Here is an 18,807-nt window from a genome sequence, read left to right on the forward strand (position 1 = left end):
AAAAGTAATATTTTTTCAAAGAAAAATAACTCGTAAGCTTCAATTTGATTCGATTAAGTGGTTCGAAAGTTATGAATTTTTTGAAAAAGTAGTTTTTGGGAAAGAGTAGAAAAAATGGTTTTTTGGACCACCCTAAAATGGAAACGGGCACCCTAATGAAAAAATAAAAATATACGGGTCTAATGTTTTGCGATAAAGAACAAAATGACGAAAATCTGAGAACTAGTATATCGGTTTGGCATGGAATGGCTGTATATATATATACAAAATACAATCTTACGTGCATCGCGATGTACAAAGTATTAATGAATGTGTAAAAATTAACGTTCAAAGACATTTCTATAGATCTACACACTTTTACAGGCTTTTCCACAGTTTTAACAGACATTCACATGTTATTACAGACTTTTTTTTTAAATCATTTGGCATCACTTCGTTCCACTTTTTATCGAATATTTTCAAATCGCAGGAGTAAACATTTACGTGACTCTGACTTCGCTTGTTTTTATTCCGTTCAGGAGAACGTTATGTCAAAGAAAGGGGACATTAAAAATGCGTTGCTCAGTGAGAGGCTGAGATGCTCTTTCAGAGATGCAAAGGTTAATCAAATAATTTACAAAAAAAGGTAGTTCGTTCATTTTATAATTTTAATTATTTTTGCCCTTGATAACAATACCCTTTTTATAGCGTTAATTATCATAAGAAAAATAACACTCCTGATCGTTGGATCTCTTTTGACAATTTAATTGGATCTTTTTTGACAGCCATTTTGATTCAGTCCGCACTACCTAGGTCGCCACTAGCCATCGCGGATATTTTCGTTGTCTCGAGACAGGGCGATATTGACCGTGTAAGGTGGAAAAAAATTGATTGAGGTTAGATCAGATGTTGAAAGCCTAGCTGTCACGATATTGAAGACACTTATAGCGAATTCGTTTTTGTTCAGTTTCAACCCCAGTGCCGCACTAACTGCTGTCAAAACGTTTTTTTATTCACTCAGTTTCGCACTCAGTGTCGCACTAGTTCGCCCCGAAAACTGTTAGTTTCGCACTGAGATGTTTCACGGGTTGGCACTCGGGTTCACCAATACAACTATACTGAACTGTCAAGTTCCGAATATTATTTTGGAAAATCTAAAAATAAAGACTATGAAAATGGAAAACCTGCTGCTTTTGCTTTTGTATTATTGGAAGCGTAATCCAATTCGGATTCTGATTTTGAAGAGTATATTCGAGTAGACGGCATTAAGCTACGTGTGCTTTCATTGGGAGGTGAAAATAATGATGGATATTCAGGTGGAATAAATTTCAAAATCAAAATTATGAATGAAAATTTACTTTAACGTGTCGAATATTTATTTTATGTGATTAAATAAGAGGATTTTTCCGATATCGCAGAAACATATTGAACGAAAACTGTGTCTAATGATGATTTTATATTATAATAGTAATTATTTGTGGAACAAACAGGAAATGCATCGACAAATGGTTATGTGAGTGTCAGAACTACATGTGTTAGGTAATCGAACAATATGAAGTACAAATTTTCATTCAAACTTTTATATGTTTACACTGCACTTGGCCCTTCTGATCTGATGGAGAACAATTTACCTCCCAAGCACTAATATCACCACCAGAGGTCGACACTGTACATTTGCCGTCGTAAATATAAACAAATCAGACTATATAACGTACACCAACAAACCAACGCATTCGTGAAACTGAAAACGTTTTTTTATTACAGAGTCAGTTTGGCACTGACTCAGTTTTAAAAACGAATTCGCTATTATTGTCAATCCGGTTGATCGTGTAAGGTGCCCACAAAGCTTAGCACGTGCAAAATTATACGATTTAGTGATCGCTGGGAAACCTAGTTTCTACGTGGTATGTGGACGACCTCTTGGAGTTTCATCTTTATTCGTAACTTTGAAGTATATATTCACCTTGGCAATCTTCCTTATCAAAGAGACGAATGAACTCTCAGAGTTTAAAGTCTCTCTAATTCAATACCTTCCTTCCTTCCTTATCAACATTTGACGTCTCAACATTTGACGTGAACACAACAGAGCGCAACGACAGACTCTCCATTCGCTACTCAATTGAGTAGATTTTGCAGTATATGTAGATTTACCTGCGTTGTTTCTGTTCCTTCCAGAGCAAATTACTACCGAAAACTGTAGTATATATCATGATTCAGTAGTTCGTCTACCAGATATCGAATGAAAGTGTTTTCTCCAAATACGGTGTAGCTTGTCGTACAATATCTAGTTATTTTCTATAGCTGCAATAAACAACCCATTCTTAAAAAAATGGCCGATTTCTTGGATTCTGAGGCTGAAGAAAGTGAGGTGAGTGTTTCTAGTATTTTTTTTTTCGGAAGATATATCCTTATTTAACATGTTTTTCCGTTTTTTGAAATCTTACAGCAGGAGGAGGAGGAGTTGGATCAACATGAGCGCAAAAGGTTGAAAAAAATGAAGGCGGTGAGCGATAGTGAGGAGGAAGAAGATGGTAAGTGCATTGGATAGTCGCAAGTTTTCCCCTAACTCGCGCAATCTTCTTAAATACACAGATGACGAAGACCGACTTCGGGAAGAGCTCAAGGATCTCATCGATGACAATCCTATTGAGGAAGATGATGACAGCGGCAGTGATTCGGATGCTCCTGGTGGCGGCAATAAGAAGCGTAAGCAAAGTGACGACGAAGACGAAATTGATGACCGCTTGGAGGATGATGATTACGACCTCATTGAGGAGAATCTGGGAGTGAAAGTTGAAAGGGTATGTACATTGGCACACTTACTTGTTGTGTAAGGGCAGCTTAATTTATTGGAATTTGATGTTTTGCAGAAACGATTCAAACGTCTGAAAAAAATCACTGACGAAGGAAGCGATGATGACGAACCGGTGGATGACGGTCTCAATAGGGAAGTCATTGCCGAGCAGCTGTTTGAGGGTTCTGGGGACGAAGTAAGTATTACAGCTAGGGAAAGCTTACGAACAATATTTAATGTTTATCGATTTCTACAGCAGGACGATGAGCACCAGTCCGAACGTGAGAGTAATCGCGATCTTCAGTTCAACAACACGGAAAATCCCGATGACGACGAGGAAGAGGAATCAGATGCCGATGATTTCATTGTTGGTGATGATGGTGTTCCGATAAGCGATAAACGGAAGAAAAAGAAACACATCTTCACGGATGCGTAAGTATAAAAGAATATAGTTACACAATGGCGCGGAATCAAAAATTATTTCTCTTTTCAGATCATTGCAGGAAGGTCAGGACATCTTCGGTGTTGATTTTGATTACGAGGAATTCGAAAAGTATGATGATGATGAATACGAAGACGAAACGGAAGTTGACGATGAGTACGAGGAGGATGGCGGAGAGCAATCTGAGGAACGTTCCAAACGTCCTAAGAAGCAGGCTCGCAAAAGAACATCGAAAAAAACTATATTCGATATCTTCGAACCAAGTGAGCTCAAGCGGGGTCATTTCACCGATCTAGATAATGAAATTCGAAAGACGGATATTCCCGAACGAATGCAGTTACGCGATGTTCCAATCACACCGGTGGCAGAAGGATCGAATGAGCTGGAGGAAGAGGCCGAATGGATATACCAGCAGGCGTTCTGTAAACCGCCGGTTTCAAATCAGGAGAATTACAGCCGCAAATCCTCCTCGGCGGTTCCCAAAATAAAGCAAGCTTTAGATTTTATGCGCAACCAACATTTAGAGGTTCCGTTCATTGCGTTCTACCGGAAAGAATATGTGCAGCCTGATTTAAATATTAACGACCTGTGGAAGGTGTACAAATACGACGCGAAATGGTGCCAGCTCACATCACGTAAGAACAATCTCCTGAAGCTATTCGAAAACATGAGAAACTATCAGTTAGATAAAATCATGGAAAAACCTGATGATCCTATTCCTGACACGATGAGAGTCATCAAGGATGAAGATATTGACAGGCTGAGATCGGCACAATCTCCTGAGGAGTTGAAAGATGTTCACAATCACTTCCTGCTGTACTATGCACACGAAATTCCCGTAATGCAGGAACAAATCAAGCGCAAGGAACATGAGAGAATTAGACGGGAAAAGCTCGAGGCTCGGAGGAAGGCCCTTGAGAATAGTGAAGAAGATGTTGAAGGTATCGACTTGGAAAATCTTGAAATCGAGGAAGAACCGTACCAAGAGGAAGCTGTAAAGCTGAAAATTGACTCCGGCCCTTACGCAATGTGCCGAAAAGGTGGCCTTTGTGGACTGGCGAAACGTTTTGGATTGACACCGGAACAGTTCGCCGAGAATGTACGTGACAGTTATCAGCGACATGAGGTCGAACAAGAGGCTACCGATCCATCGAGTGTGGCTACGGAATATGTGAACAATCGTTTCACAACGGTTGAAGATGTTCTGCATGCCGGTAAATTTATGGTAGCAAGACAGATAGCGAAAGAGCCGCTGCTCCGGAAGTATGTTCGCGAACTGTACTACGAACGAGCGAAGCTGAGCGTGCGACCGACCAAGCAGGGCATGAAGGAAATCGACGAGAATCATGCTTGCTACTCGATGAAGTACCTCAAGGACAAACCAGTCCGTGAGTTCACCGGGGATCAGTTTCTTAAATTGTGTATTGCGCAGGATGATAAACTCCTGACGATTACCATTTCCGAGCGAATCGAAGGTTCGCAGGCTTCCGTGGAGTTCATCGATGAAGTGAAGGCGATGTACCAGAAGGATGAGTTCTCTAAAAATGTCCAGGAGTGGAACACACTGCGTGCGGAGTGCGTAGAGTTGGCGTTCACGAAGATGGTTCTGCCCGATTTGAGACGCGAGTTGCAATCGATTCTGTTGGAGGAATCAAAGGACGCGGTGCTCAAAATATGCTGCCGGAAGTTGTACAACTGGATCAAGGTTGCGCCCTATAGTCCGGGTAAGTTATAAGTTCTGTTTAATGCCTCACAAATAATCCAGTGGCGTCTCGGCCATATGTGCACCTCGTGCACTGCACAAACTAATATTTCAAAAAGAAAATAAGTGAAGCACCACTGCTATGCTTATTAGCCCAGAATATAGTTCAATTGAAGAAACGTATGGAAAGTATGAAAATCATAAGGAACATGGTTACCCCTTGTACACAAGCGTGTTTGTTCGTAAAGAAAACGAACGGCATGAAACGAGGATGCAGAACATTGGTTTCTATTTCTATCACTTATTCTACGCTCTCCCAGCTCGCGCACTTCCATTTGTGCACGACAATTACATATATCTACACGCGGATTGATAAAATTGTGTTGAAGCTCTGGTTAACTAAACTGCCAATGTGTTGGCAAAAAAATCGTGCAGTGGAAGTTGTGCACAACAGAAGAGAACGGTTGTGGGTTCAATCAGATCTTCTCATTGTGATTCTCTCACAACCCGAACTCAGACATCTAGACTCGCTCCAGATCCGCAATCGGCGCGCTTAGTGATCCCCGATTTTTGAAATTAATCGTTTATCAGCTAATCGAATACTTTTCAGCAGTTTGATATTCGATACGATTAATTGCCCCAAATAATCGATTAATCGTGACACTGAGAGTAATAATTAATAAGATTAACATTTTTCATTTGCTAGAAAGTCATCTGGAATCAAAAAAGTGTTCGTTCCGCCTGAAAATCAATGATTAACTTTTACGCTCCCCTAAACACGCAAACGAAGCTCAATTCGCGTAGACGGCATTGAGCTTCGTTTTCCAGTTAAGGGGAGCGTCAAAGATAATGATTGATTTTCAGGATAAAACTGCAGCGGTCGTAGGTTTTTTTTTCTCTGGGTTTGGATCGATTAATCGACGTAAATTATTCGTTCGCTTCGATTAATGGTTGCGCAGTATTCGTTCGATTAATAATCGATTCCTGTAGGAAGTATACGATTAATCGATTAATCGAACGATTATGAGGGATCACGAGGCGCGCTATGCGTAAGTTGCTTTTATATAGCGACTCTCTGAAAGCTTGCTTGGCGCAGATGATTTATGAGATCATCGACATCAGTACCCGCGTAAGAAAAGACCAGTGCAATATAACATCTCTCCCTCAGCACACATTTTTCTCTCATGTTTCCTCAGAGCACATTACGGTAATTAGCGGCCAATGCAAATTAAGCGTAGGCAGCATAAAACAGGACTCGTGCTTAGGGGGCTCACGCATTGTTTAATATTTGGAGTCATATATGTTAATATTTGATTACGTTGGATAGTTTCCTTTGGCAAGCGAAGTTTGGATACCCATCCGGAAGCTTTCTTGGCGATTTGCAATTAAAACCACAGCTGAAGAATCGCGCGGAGCACTTCATTTTTAATTTTAGGTTATGATTTCTATGGTCATGATTTTCTATGCTGGCTACTAAAAGGCGGCCATCTTAGCAATCCCTTAGTAATTAGTGCTTGTAACGGAGCTTAGCGCTTAGTGCCGCACCTTTTCACGATTCTTACGTGGATTTTAGGTGTTGGGTAATGGGGAGCTCGCCGGGCGGTACAACGGGACGGGGTTTTTACGAGCAGCGATTCGTGAATGGTTCTCCTTGTCTATATTTAGCTCTGGACGGTCCAACAGTGGTACTGCACGTGCATCGGCAGAGGAATGTACAAATTACTAGGGGATCTTCTAGCAACAGCAGATGGCCTCATTCGTGAGGAAAACCGAACTATAGCTACCAGTAACCAACGAAATTGCAAAACTTGGTGTATATTAAAGTATAGATAGAGCGGTAAATTGCCAATGCATTAGTGTGTGTTTCGTGCATATGTAAAATGGTGATTTTCTATCCTTTTTAGAGTAGAAAGAATGTTTGAAACTGCGAAATTTGGAGAAAATTTTCCATTTTTCTAGAAAATTCAAACGAATTTCAAACCAAAAAAAAACAAACGTCATAGTTTTACTCGTTGCGCCATTTGATTGTAAATCTAATGTAAATTCGTCGATTGCGAAACTGAAGCAAGAATCTCAAGAATTTCCGGGGGGAGATTAATAATATGAATATATGAAGAATGTTCACATGGATTGAGCTTCCGAGGTCACGATGAAAGCATATCGTCTGTAAATAGAGGAAACTATAAGGACATGTATATCTTTTTGGCTACGAAAGGTATGTCGTTTTCTGACTTCATAAATGCCACGGCAGTATTTTCTGGAACATCGGCAACAATTCAGAATAAGTTGGTGGAAATTGTTGGATCCACCATGCAAGAGCAGATCGCGCAAGAAATAAGACAAGCTGATTTCGTTTCAGTTATGATCGACGAAATCACTGATATTTCTAGGAAAGCTTAGTTGGCTACAACACTACGATATTGTTCGAACGACGGTGAGTAGTAATGATAAAATATAAGTTCAAAAACGCATGACCCTTTTGACATTCGTCATGAATTAAACTTTATACAAGTATTCCCGTCAAAAGATTTGGGTCATTGAGAGATTTTTTTTTATATATATTAGGCTCATTAGCATTTTAGCTGTAACAGAGCCGGGTTTTAATCGTGTACATGTACATATGTTTATGTTTCTATAAATTGTAAATTACACAGTAGTAGCCATTTAGGCGTAAGGGTATTCTTTCTGTTCATCCATTGTTCAGCAGACCGGGCAGCGGAGACAGTTGATATTGATCATTGTTGAGTTATTTCTAGAACAGCAGCCCGATGTGTCTTGCAGAGCAGAGCAGTTGTATGGATGAATCTACCTTATTTCGACCGTGGATCGATTTCCATCGCTGATGATGGTTGCGTGGACGTAGTTATTCTATAACAACACAAAGATGGTCAATTGAGGACCCTGAGTTTGAACTCACGAGCGAACGCGTAACCAAGTGGCTACGAAGACCCCCCATTGAGAGATGTTAGTAGTGAAAAGTCCAGTACAGCTTTAGCCATTTCGTTAGTTTATATTGATTATATTCATTGTAAGGCGCATGTTCTCAATATTGTTTTGCTGCACTCTTGTACGAATAGTTCAAACACAAGGAAATGTTTTTTGTTTCCCAAAGCGCGATTGCGAGTTGAAGAAATTTATGCAGCAAAATATCCTGAACGTGTGCAAAGCCAATTGGGTCTAAAGCTCTAGAATGATCAACATAGTGGAAACATATAATAAAGAAATTTCTACTTGTCTTGGAAAAATGTATATAGGTGACACCAAGTGGGATAGTGATACGAGTTCACTCGCACAAGGGCTGCGTGGATACATGATGGATGTTGAAAATTTTCATCAATCACTACTAATTTCTCATTTGCCGACATTCTGTACGTCGTCGTGCACAAATTACGTAACGCTAAAAATCAGGATTTTAGACCCCCTCTCTTCGCTACGTACCGCAGTCTCTAATTCACAGTAAGTAACGCAACCTCGGCCAAAACAGAAAATATCGAAGATTATAAAAACACTAATCGGTAGCAATTTTGACGATATTTTTTCGGAAATTATTTTACTCGCAAAGCTAATACTAACGCTTCCTTCAACCACAGCATCGGTCGAACTAAGTTTTTCTGTTCTTCGTAGACTGAAGACCTACTTAACGATGGGAGAGAAGCGACTCGAAAAGCTTATACTTATGGCTATTGAAAACAAAATGCTTCTTGAGCTTCAACTTTACAGTATTTTTTCGGAAAACATAATTGATTGATTTGCCCATCGCACAGAACGAATAATTTCATTACTGTATCGCTAGAAGAGATTTAATTTAAAAAAATAATTTGTCCCCGAAAACAACACTGTAATATTATACAGTGACGTCTCGATTATATCACTGGGCGTTTTTATCACGTCTCGTTTATATCACTCTCGATTTTATCATTGAAAACGTTTCGTTTATGTCACGTTTTTCATAACAAAAGAAATAATATGCGAATTTGAAATCGTCGTTGAGTTATTGAATAAAAAATGAGGATTGAGTAGAAGAAATGATTTTTAAGTATTCATACCGCTTCCAGTGATCAGCCGTATTCACCTAACTTACGAAAAGTTTTCTAAATTTGGGATTTGTAGCAAATATTACGCATTTTTTTTTTGAAAGCCCCCGTACTAATTCCATGAGTTCAGAATCAACAACCATCGATGATGCTGAGCAACTTTCTCTTTGATTGTTTGGAATGAGATGTCCGACCTGTGTCATTTCTCAAGTTTAATCCATGTTAGAATCAGTAGTACAGTATTTTATTTCGTCAATTGTTGAAGTTACATTTAAAAGTAGCCTGTGATACATTTTTGTGACAGCTTCTGCGAATTGAAGTTTGTATTTATTCCTTTGGAACGACCAATAAGCTAGATACAAAATTGTGAATCGAATCTGTGGTATGTTTCAATAAAAGTTAGCTTTGACTAGTTTTTTACGATATTCAACTTGAATGTTATAGGCCACTTCTATATTAACGAATAAGTAAATAACCGGTGCACCACAAAATTGGACATCAAAGATAACATTTTAAAAAAATTAAAAAATGATTCACTTGCAAAAAAAAACTAAAAAAAAACACGTACGTAATTTTGTAGCACTTACGTCGTTCTAGTATAGTAGTGCCTTAATTTTAGAGTTTCGGCATTCGTAAGTGTCAAATATCGTTTGTGGCGGAAAGTTTTCAACCGATTATCGAGTAATGGATAGTTTTAACCAGGTATATAATCTCGATAATCGCAACGAATCTAGTTTACTTTTCAAAACATTCAAAAAATTACATTAATCCATTCGGAGAAAAAAAGTGTTGCAGAAATCATTACTGACAAACTTTTATATCGTGTTCCTATTTTACTGATACTCTTAAACTGCCATCGATAATAAGTGGAAGATCGAATGATCTTCGATGCTTCAAAGATTTATCATATCCAGTATACTACCGAGGTTCTGCTTTCGCTGAGTGAATTGGCAACTGTTTTGTGAATGGTTCCAAAATCGAATTCGATTTTCAAACGCTTGTCAGTATTTAACAAAAAATCTACAACTTAAAACCGTTTTATTAATATGACGGACAACTGCTCTGTGCACCATTCAGGAGATTAAATTTTCTTTGATATTAGATTAAAATGAGCTTTTTCTACAAATGACGAATGCATAATGAACATGGCATTAAAGAACGTTGAGAGACGTATTATTTTGGATTTTTTTTTCGAATATTCGAGTCTTGGCACCATGTTTATGATTCCATGTCAAACTTTTTTTATGAATCCTGCTACTGAGACTCGATAGTTGTGCTGGAACTAGAACAAGAAACAATGTGTCACAATGTTACATGTTATTAGTATAGAGAATGGCCAATTAGAAAGGATTGAAGATATTGTTTTTCAGGATGATGAAGAAGTAAGTGAATGCATACAGATATCAACTGTAAGTGACGAATCTGAAATATGTGATCCTATAACATCAGCAAAAGACAATTCACACAGAATGACAGTAAATGATTCGAATTATATGATTGAACACGCAGGACGAATCACTTTTATAATATAAGAGCGTTTCTAAGAAATATATGAGAAAAGCTTTGTAACAATAATCTCGATATGTTATGTTGCATTGTGTAATAAAATGTTGTATTACAGCTCATGTGATAAATAATGCAATTAATCAATTTCTATATAATTTGCATGTCACAGGGAAAAAAGTATTTAAATTATACATATTGGAGATACAACACAGATTTTTACATTACAGAAAAAAGCTTGTTTCGAATATATCACGTTTTCATTATATCACGCGAAAATTTCTTTTGGCAATCCTTTAAAGTTCCTGTATAAAGAAAACAATATTCGGGCACTACTTAACTCCCATTTTGCAATTTTTAGTAAAAGTTTTGGGTCACCGTGTAGGTGCACAACTAGTCAATTTACTCTAGAGACGCCACTGGAATAATCGAATTGAGCTGTGAGCTAATCCCCTTTTTTTTCTCTTCCATCGATAGCGTTCGAGGTCGATGACGATGACTACGACTGGGAAACGTCCCGGGGGATACGCGTAATGGGCGTTGCGTATGTGCCCGACTACACACAGTCGGCATTCGCTGCAATAATAAATCCGGATGGCGAGGTGATGGATTATCTACGTATTCCCCATCTGATGAAGCGCAAAAACGCATTCAGACAGGACGAAAAGGAACTTAAGGAAGGCGATCTGCAATCGATGACGGATTTCATCCGAAATAAGAAACCCCACGTGATTGTGATTGGCGGGGAATCTAAGGAAGCGTTGATGGTTCAGAAAGATTTCCAAGAGTGTATTAAGAATCTGCGAGAAGAACAGCAATTCCCGGAGATTGCAGTAGAGATTATGGACAATGAACTGGCTAAGATTTATTCCAATTCCAACAAGGGCACCGGTGATTTTCGTGAATATCCTCTGCTTCTGCGTCAGGCGATATCGCTGGCTCGAAGAATGCAGGATCCGCTCATAGAATTCTCTCAGCTGTGTACAGCGGACGAGGAAATATTGTGCCTGCGCTATCATAATCTGCAGGATCAGCTGACCAAGGAGGACTTGCTAGAAAATTTGTATCTCGAATTCATTAACCGAACAAACGAAGTTGGGTTAGATATCAATCTAACGGTACAAAATTCTATCACTATTAATCTGGTTCAGTTCATATGTGGTCTCGGTCCCCGAAAGGGACAAGCGTTGGTCAAAGTTCTCAAGCAAACAAATCAACGGTTAGAGAATCGAACACAGCTTGTCACTGCCTGTCACATGGGGCCAAAGGTGTTCATCAATTGCTCTGGATTTATAAAAATCGATACAAACTCGTTGGGTGACAGCACAGAGGCCTATGTTGAAGTGCTGGACGGATCTCGTGTTCATCCTGAAACCTACGAGTGGGCACGCAAAATGGCAGTAGACGCATTAGAATATGACGATGAAGACGCCAATCCCGCCGGTGCTTTGGAGGAAATCCTCGAATCTCCGGAACGCTTGAAAGATTTGGATTTGGACGCTTTTGCCGTTGAATTGGAACGCCAGGGCTTCGGTAATAAGAGCATCACCCTATATGATATTCGGGCTGAGCTCAATTCTAGATATAAGGACCTTCGAACGCCATATCGTTCCCCCACAGCGGAAGAATTATTCGACTATTTGACGAAAGAAACACCGGAGACGCTATATGTCGGTAGAATAACACTCGCAACAGTGATTGGAATTAGTCATCGTAAACCGCAAGGGGAACAGTTGGATCAAGCAAATCCTGTTCGAAACGATGAAACTGGTCTTTGGCAATGCCCATTCTGTATGCAAAGCGAGTTTCCTGAACTTTCGGAAGTGTGGAACCACTTCGACGCCGGCGAATGTCCTGGGCAAGCGACAGGAGTTCGGCTGAGGTTTGACAATGGATTGTCGGGATTCATTCACATTAAGAATATTTCCGACAAACACGTGAAAAACCCCGAGGAGCGCGTACAAAACGGCCAAACCATTCATGTGCGAATAACGAAAATTGACGTCGAACGATTCGCTCTCGATTGCTCGTCAAAAAGTTCCGATTTGGCGGATAAAAATAACGAATGGAGACCCAGAAAGGATGCGTTCTACGATCAGGAAGCAGAAGACAAGGATAATAAGAAAGAATCCGATTCGAAGAAACAACAACAGCGACAGCAATACATCAAAAGAGTCATTGTGCATCCATCTTTCCACAATATTTCGTACGCCGAAGCGCTGAAAATAATGGAACAGCTCGATCAAGGAGAAGTAATAGTGAGACCATCAAGCAAGGGTTCTGATCACCTGACGGCCACCTGGAAAGTCACCAAAGATATTTACCAGCACATCGATGTACGCGAGGAGGGAAAAGAAAACGTCTTCAGTTTAGGCCAATCACTTTGGATAGGCAACGAAGAATTTGAGGATTTGGACGAAATCATTGCTCGGTATATTAACCCGATGGCTTCGTACGTCAGGGACTTGCTGAATTATAAATACTACAAAGATACAAACGGTGGTATGCGTGATAAGGCCGAAGAAATTCTGAAGGAGGAAAAAAAGAAAAATCCCAACAAAATACACTATGTGATTTCCGTGGCAAAGAACTATCCCGGAAAGTTCCTGCTGTCGTACTTACCTCGAACAAAGTTTAAACACGAATACGTGACGGTCACACCGGAGGGGTTCCGATTCAGGCAGGAAAATTTCGACTCGGTCAACTCATTGCTTAAATGGTTCAAAGAGCATTTCCGAGATCCGATACCATCAGCAACTCCTTCAAGTACACCGAGAGGAAGCGCTTCCGTATCACGCACGCCGTACTCAGGATCTCCCATGTTCAGTAAGTCCCATTTTTCCATCACATTTCTAAGAATTGAACTTAAATTCTGTTTTTTTTTCATAGATGATTCTAAGTCGTCAACAGGGGTGCCTTATTCTGTGAATTCGGGTTCACAATCAGGCGGCCGCACGCCCCGTTATGGGTATACTCCAGGGGATTTTGGAAGCTCCAGCAACTATGTCACGACTGTAAATATATTTATGTGTTTGTTTGTTCGTCATATTTAAATTCGATCGTTTCAGCCTTACACACCAAGTGGCCAAACGCCCTACATGACACCATACCAGCAGACACCTCATTCTTCCCAAACACCGAGGTACGGATCTTCGACTCCATCCCAGCACTCCGGTAGTCCTTTTGTGCATCCGGGATCAACCCAAATGCCACCCCCACGGAGCAGAATGGGTGGCTACAACGATCGCGATGGTGGTGCGAGGAGTACACCAAAATAGTGAGTTCATTCAACATCTGAGTTACCCAACAACACATATTTGTAACGTTGTATATCTTTTTAGCAATAACCAGCGTCCACCTGGTGATTTTCGCCCTAGAAACAAATTCCCGAATGATTCCTTCCGCTCGAATACCAACTCACAGCCGTCGCCACATAGAACAAATCAGTTCAGTGCGAGTCCACGACCGGCAGCGAACAACGTACAAAAATCTGGCAGCACACCGGGTCTATTGTCGCTAGGAGATTCCACACCATTGTGGGACGAGTAGATGATTTTAACCATTTTGATGGGATGCAAACTGTAATTGTGAATTTGCACTTGTATGCAAATAACCGTATTGACTATAAATATAAGCAAATGGTTCAATATCCTCTTTGTTTCAATTTGTTTGTTTTTACGAGTAAGCGCTGAATTGTTTTTGACGTAGGACTACGTCTAACCGGAAGATATAGGGGGTGAAATGGAAATCTAGGCACTGAACAAGTAGGAAAAAATGCAAGATTTGGAACGCTTATAACTCGAGCATTTCTCAATAGATCGCAAAGTTTTTTGCATCAATTGATAGGAAATATATCTACGCATCTATCATGACGAATAACATTTCATTTTTCTTGAGATAAATAATTGAATGATTGTGAAATATCAAGCATTGCCCAAATGCACTATGTGCCCATTTTTGATTGGTCCATTTTGTGCTCCTCAAATCGTACCGACCAAAACGGGCAACCAGAGCAGCAGCGAAATAGATGAAGCACGATTGGAAAGGAAAAAGAAAAAAAATGAGAGAAACATTGGTCGCAGTGTCACACATGCGTAATTCTCGAGCCAGCCAGTCAGCTTGAAAATCCCCGCTTCGCTGCCGTAACGATCATTCTCTTTCAAACCGTACACCACATCAGTTCGCATCACAACACATCAACAAACCAACCCAAGCAGCCATGTCTGGACATGGCAAAGGAAGAAAAGTGAAGGGAAAGGCAAAATCCCGCTCGAACCGTGTTTAGTTTCGGCCGCCGAAGTGATTGAGCTAGCTGACAAAGCTGCTCGCGACGAAAAACTGCATTCGGATCAGAACACATTCGGTGGACTTCAAGACAACAGCAGTTGCAGCGAGTGGCGAGTGGCAAACGCAATCGCAAAACGGCATCAGGTAACAGAAGAAAAAAGTTTGTTCTTTTAACAATCTGCTTTGGTGGCAAATCCAGAACAAGGCGGCATCGAGGGCGTTCGAAATGGTTTTTTTCAAAACCACGAGTATTAAGTTTTCTAAATTGAAACCATTCCATAAAACAAGGCGCTTTTCAGGGCCATTAAACCTTCCAAAAAAAGAGTTTAGGAAATACAGTTCAATGCTTTCTAAAACAATATCCAAAATAATAATAAAACACAAATTGATTTTTTCATAATTTGTTTGCCAGGATATGATGAGTATGTGAATTTGGCAGTTGTTCTGAGCTTATTGATTTTCACCAATTCTTAAATTGCTTCTAGATTGAAAGTACAGTAATTTACACTTATCTCGACATTTAACTAATTGGACGGACCTGTAATGCGACATATTTAGTTGGACATTTTTGTAAACGTAGAGTTCGGGGTCCAAATTATGACCCCACATTGAAAGTCGACTGTCATCGCAAATGTTCAATTACAGGTTAAACAATATGTCACAAGCTGGATGGGAAGAAATTTTCCAACTGTGAAAGCTGTGGCGAGTGACAAATGCAATCGCTAAACAGAATGGTTTAGCCGAACAAGATGGGGATATCGAGTGATAACAAAAACACAACACCAAAGGTTTTTTTCAGAACCATCAACATATTCATAAAGAGTAATCAGTAAACTAATCCAGTTTTCAGGTAGATAGGTAGGTATTCATGTAGGAGAAGAAAATAAAACAATATATTTAAAATAAATATTTAACAAAAGCTGTCCCCTTTGTATAGTCCTACGTCACTCCGGTTATGTCCCCGACATTACCCACCCGTCTTTTTTCTGCTCCTCACTATCGTCATTGTCAAAAACTACAAAAATATAATATTTTGTGAATATATAAAAATCCTCTTCGCGCAATAATCCTAAGTTGAAGTTAACTGCTTGAATAATTCAAAATCCCAAGGACAATTGAGAATATCCGGAAATACAGTAGAACCCCGAGTATCCACGAAATAGTCTGGCAACGTCACCTCGGATAACCCACCAAAATTTGTTCCCTAACAGAGATTTCAAAACCAAGGTGCATGGAGGAAATCGGCATTGCAAATTCATGCAAGTCGGGGGTATTTTTGTTCTGACTGAAATGTGTTTCCCTATCACAGTCTTCAAATCCATGGAGCGTCGGGAAATTGACATTGCAAATTCATGCAAGTCGAGGGTATTTTTGTTCCGACTTAAATGCGGTTCCCTATTACAGCCTTCAAATCCATGGAGCGTGAAGAAATTGGCATTACAGATACTTGCAAGTCGGGGGTATTTTTGTTCCGGCTGAAATAGACTCCAGAATCTAGGTGTCTGGGGAAATTGGCATTACAAATTCATGCAGGTCGGGGGGTATTTTTGTTCCGACTGAAATGTTTTTCCCTAACACAGAATTCTGAACCAAGATTTCTGGAGAAATCGGCATTGCAAATACATGCAAGTCGGGAGCATTTTTGTTTCGACTGAATTGTGTTTGCCTAACACAGACTTCAAATCCAAAATTTCTGGGGAAATCGGCTTTGCAAATGAATGCAAACTGCGAGTACTTTTGCACTCACCTGCCTATGTGTTTCCCTAACACGGTCTTCTAAACTTAGGAACCTGGAAAAATGTTGCAGACACTAGAGGCGAATGAACTTTCAGATTTCAAGCAAACTCGCGGTTCGAGAAGTGCGTACACTTAAGAGATGCAAACTTCAGAGGCAAATGAAAAATAAAATAATCGTTTTATTATTCTTTCCGTTCACATATTTCGTCCGTAAAAGGACTGTCATTTAATTTACTTGTAACGAAGAACATAATCTATCACAATGCATGAATTGACCTTACATGTTCAATCGTTTTACTCACAAAGCAAATATATTGAATTCGGAAATTGTTTCATTCAATCAAGAATTTAATCAATACAAACAAGTGATTGCTAAGCTAAGGTAGTCCCACGTCAACCTTGCGGTTATATCATAGATATAACCCACCCATTTTTTATTCTCTGAGAGGTTTTCAGCCTCCCGGGCTGGTTCGCCTCTTTATCGACGGCATTGCCGCAAGATTTCGTTGGGAACAGATTGCACATAAAATTATCACATAAAAATTGGACGTATAAATTAAACACATATAAATCCTTTTGCGAAACATAACTTAACAAAGAACTTGCTGTTTGCTTGCTGGACCAGATCGCAAGGATGTCCTTGACCCATGGCTCCAGGCCAGTGAAGAGGAAGCCGTGCCGTTACAGATGCCGAAGTGTTCTCATTCCCTTTCATCGTGGAGGGGATTGACTGATCCATTGTTCAGACGCTAGATCTTAAAAAATAGTTCGGCATTGCTGGATCGTCCCTCAAGATGTCTCTTACACTCCCGCTGATTCCATGAAGGTTTCGCAGATCATCAAATTTCGGGCAACCACACAAGAAGTGCTCGACGGAGTTGTGGATTTGGCAGAGGTCGCAGAGTAGATGGAAGGGTTCTCTTTTGAATCCGTGTGAGACCGAGCAGTGACCGGTCCTCAGTCTGGACAGGATTCGTTGTTCTCTCATTCCTTTAACATCGTCAAACCTGACAATCGTGCCCTTGATTTTTCTGAGGAACTACCCCCTCTCTGCGAACCACCTTTCGGTCCAAAAGGTGCGGAAAGAGTTGGTCGCTCCATTCCCTGCGATGCCGTTGTGTTCGGGGACCCACATGAGCACAGTGTCGGGCAATATGTACTTGCTGATGACCTGTACCCATGGATGTTTGGACCTGGTCGCACCGATGGCATTAATGGCGCTTGCCGAATCGGAGACGACCAACAACGGCTTGGAAGATGAAGTTGTAGCTGCCTCGAAGATGCCGGCCACTTCGGCCGAGAAGACCTGGCAGGTATCCGAGTGTTTCTTGCGGGAAATCAGACTATTATTATTATCGCTTACCCTAAATCCAACTTCCTATGGTCCTTTTGAGCCGTCCGAGTATCTGATCTCGTGATTTTTTTGCTATGATAGCCTTGAAATATTCTAGCAGACCGATCGAGCTCGCCCCGGCTCGAAAGTTGTCCCTAATATCATTCTCGACGAGAACAGTTGGGAACCTCCAGTCTTTCGCACCAAACCAGGATTGTTTTGTCACCGGAGTGAGGTTGGAATGCGCCACCCGCTGCAGGATCGTGTTGCTAAGGGCGGTCAGGTGGGTCTTCCCTCTATCGCTGGTTTTCGACAAAAAACTGGCAGTCCTGGCTATGATCTCCGAGTCTATGATTAAATCGAAAGGAGGTTCTCCCCCAGTCAGGACCTGGAACAGGCTATTCATGGCGATGAGAAAGAGGGTGACGGCAAGAACAGATCCTTGAGGTACTCCTGTTTCCTCGTGGAAAGCTGATGTTACCAATTTTGACCTCAAAGATTCGGCGTGTGGCGAAGTTCTTGATGAAGTGCAGTAATTTCTCGTCAACGTCCCAATCTGCTAGAGTTTTCAGCACTAACGGGATCCATGTTCTGTTGTATGCCTTTTCCAGATCCAGTGCTACCATCTCCTTGTGCTGACGGTTCCTGTTGGCTTCGGCTATCACGTCTCCGAGGATCGCGAAGTAGTTGTTGGTGCACATACCCGGTCGGAAGGCGAACTGTCGATAGTTCATTTTTCTATTTTTGGTTAGAAAGGTGACCAGGCGTCTATTCGCCATTCTTTCCAGGATCTTGGATGAACAGGAGGTTAAGGAAATTGGACGGTAGCCTTTCACGTTGTTGCTACATTGACCGACCTTACATAGAGATGAACCAGCCTTTGGCTGAAAATCTCTTTAATAAAGAAAGAAAAAAAAAATTGACCGACCTTAGGTATAGGTATTACTAGGCTGTGTCTCCAACCCTCGGGAAATTCGTTTGTATCCCACAGGTCGT

At 40.6% G+C, this 18,807-nt stretch overlaps 1 protein-coding gene across 3 annotated transcripts; it reads left to right on the plus strand.

Moving 5' to 3' along the window:
- Positions 1 to 2,047: 2,047 nt before the first annotated feature.
- LOC129778959 (transcription elongation factor SPT6) lies at positions 2,048 to 14,103 on the plus strand. 3 transcript variants are annotated; one of them, XM_055786176.1, is made up of 9 exons: positions 2,048 to 2,347; positions 2,426 to 2,510; positions 2,572 to 2,780; positions 2,850 to 3,205; positions 3,267 to 4,939; positions 10,932 to 13,280; positions 13,344 to 13,468; positions 13,523 to 13,731; positions 13,796 to 14,103. In XM_055786176.1, exons 1-9 carry the CDS (start codon positions 2,309 to 2,311, stop codon positions 14,001 to 14,003), a joined length of 5,253 nt encoding a protein of 1,750 aa, XP_055642151.1. In that variant the 5' UTR covers positions 2,048 to 2,308; the 3' UTR covers positions 14,004 to 14,103. The 3 variants fall into 3 exon arrangements, with proteins under 3 accessions (XP_055642151.1, XP_055642141.1, XP_055642134.1); XM_055786166.1 differs by having other exon boundaries at positions 2,850 to 2,969; positions 3,030 to 3,205; positions 10,932 to 13,468; XM_055786159.1 differs by having other exon boundaries at positions 10,932 to 13,468.
- Positions 14,104 to 18,807: the final 4,704 nt, after the last annotated feature.

Source organism: Toxorhynchites rutilus, chromosome 1 (genome assembly GCF_029784135.1).
Source record: "Toxorhynchites rutilus septentrionalis strain SRP chromosome 1, ASM2978413v1, whole genome shotgun sequence".
Taxonomy (NCBI): Eukaryota; Metazoa; Arthropoda; class Insecta; order Diptera; family Culicidae; genus Toxorhynchites; species Toxorhynchites rutilus.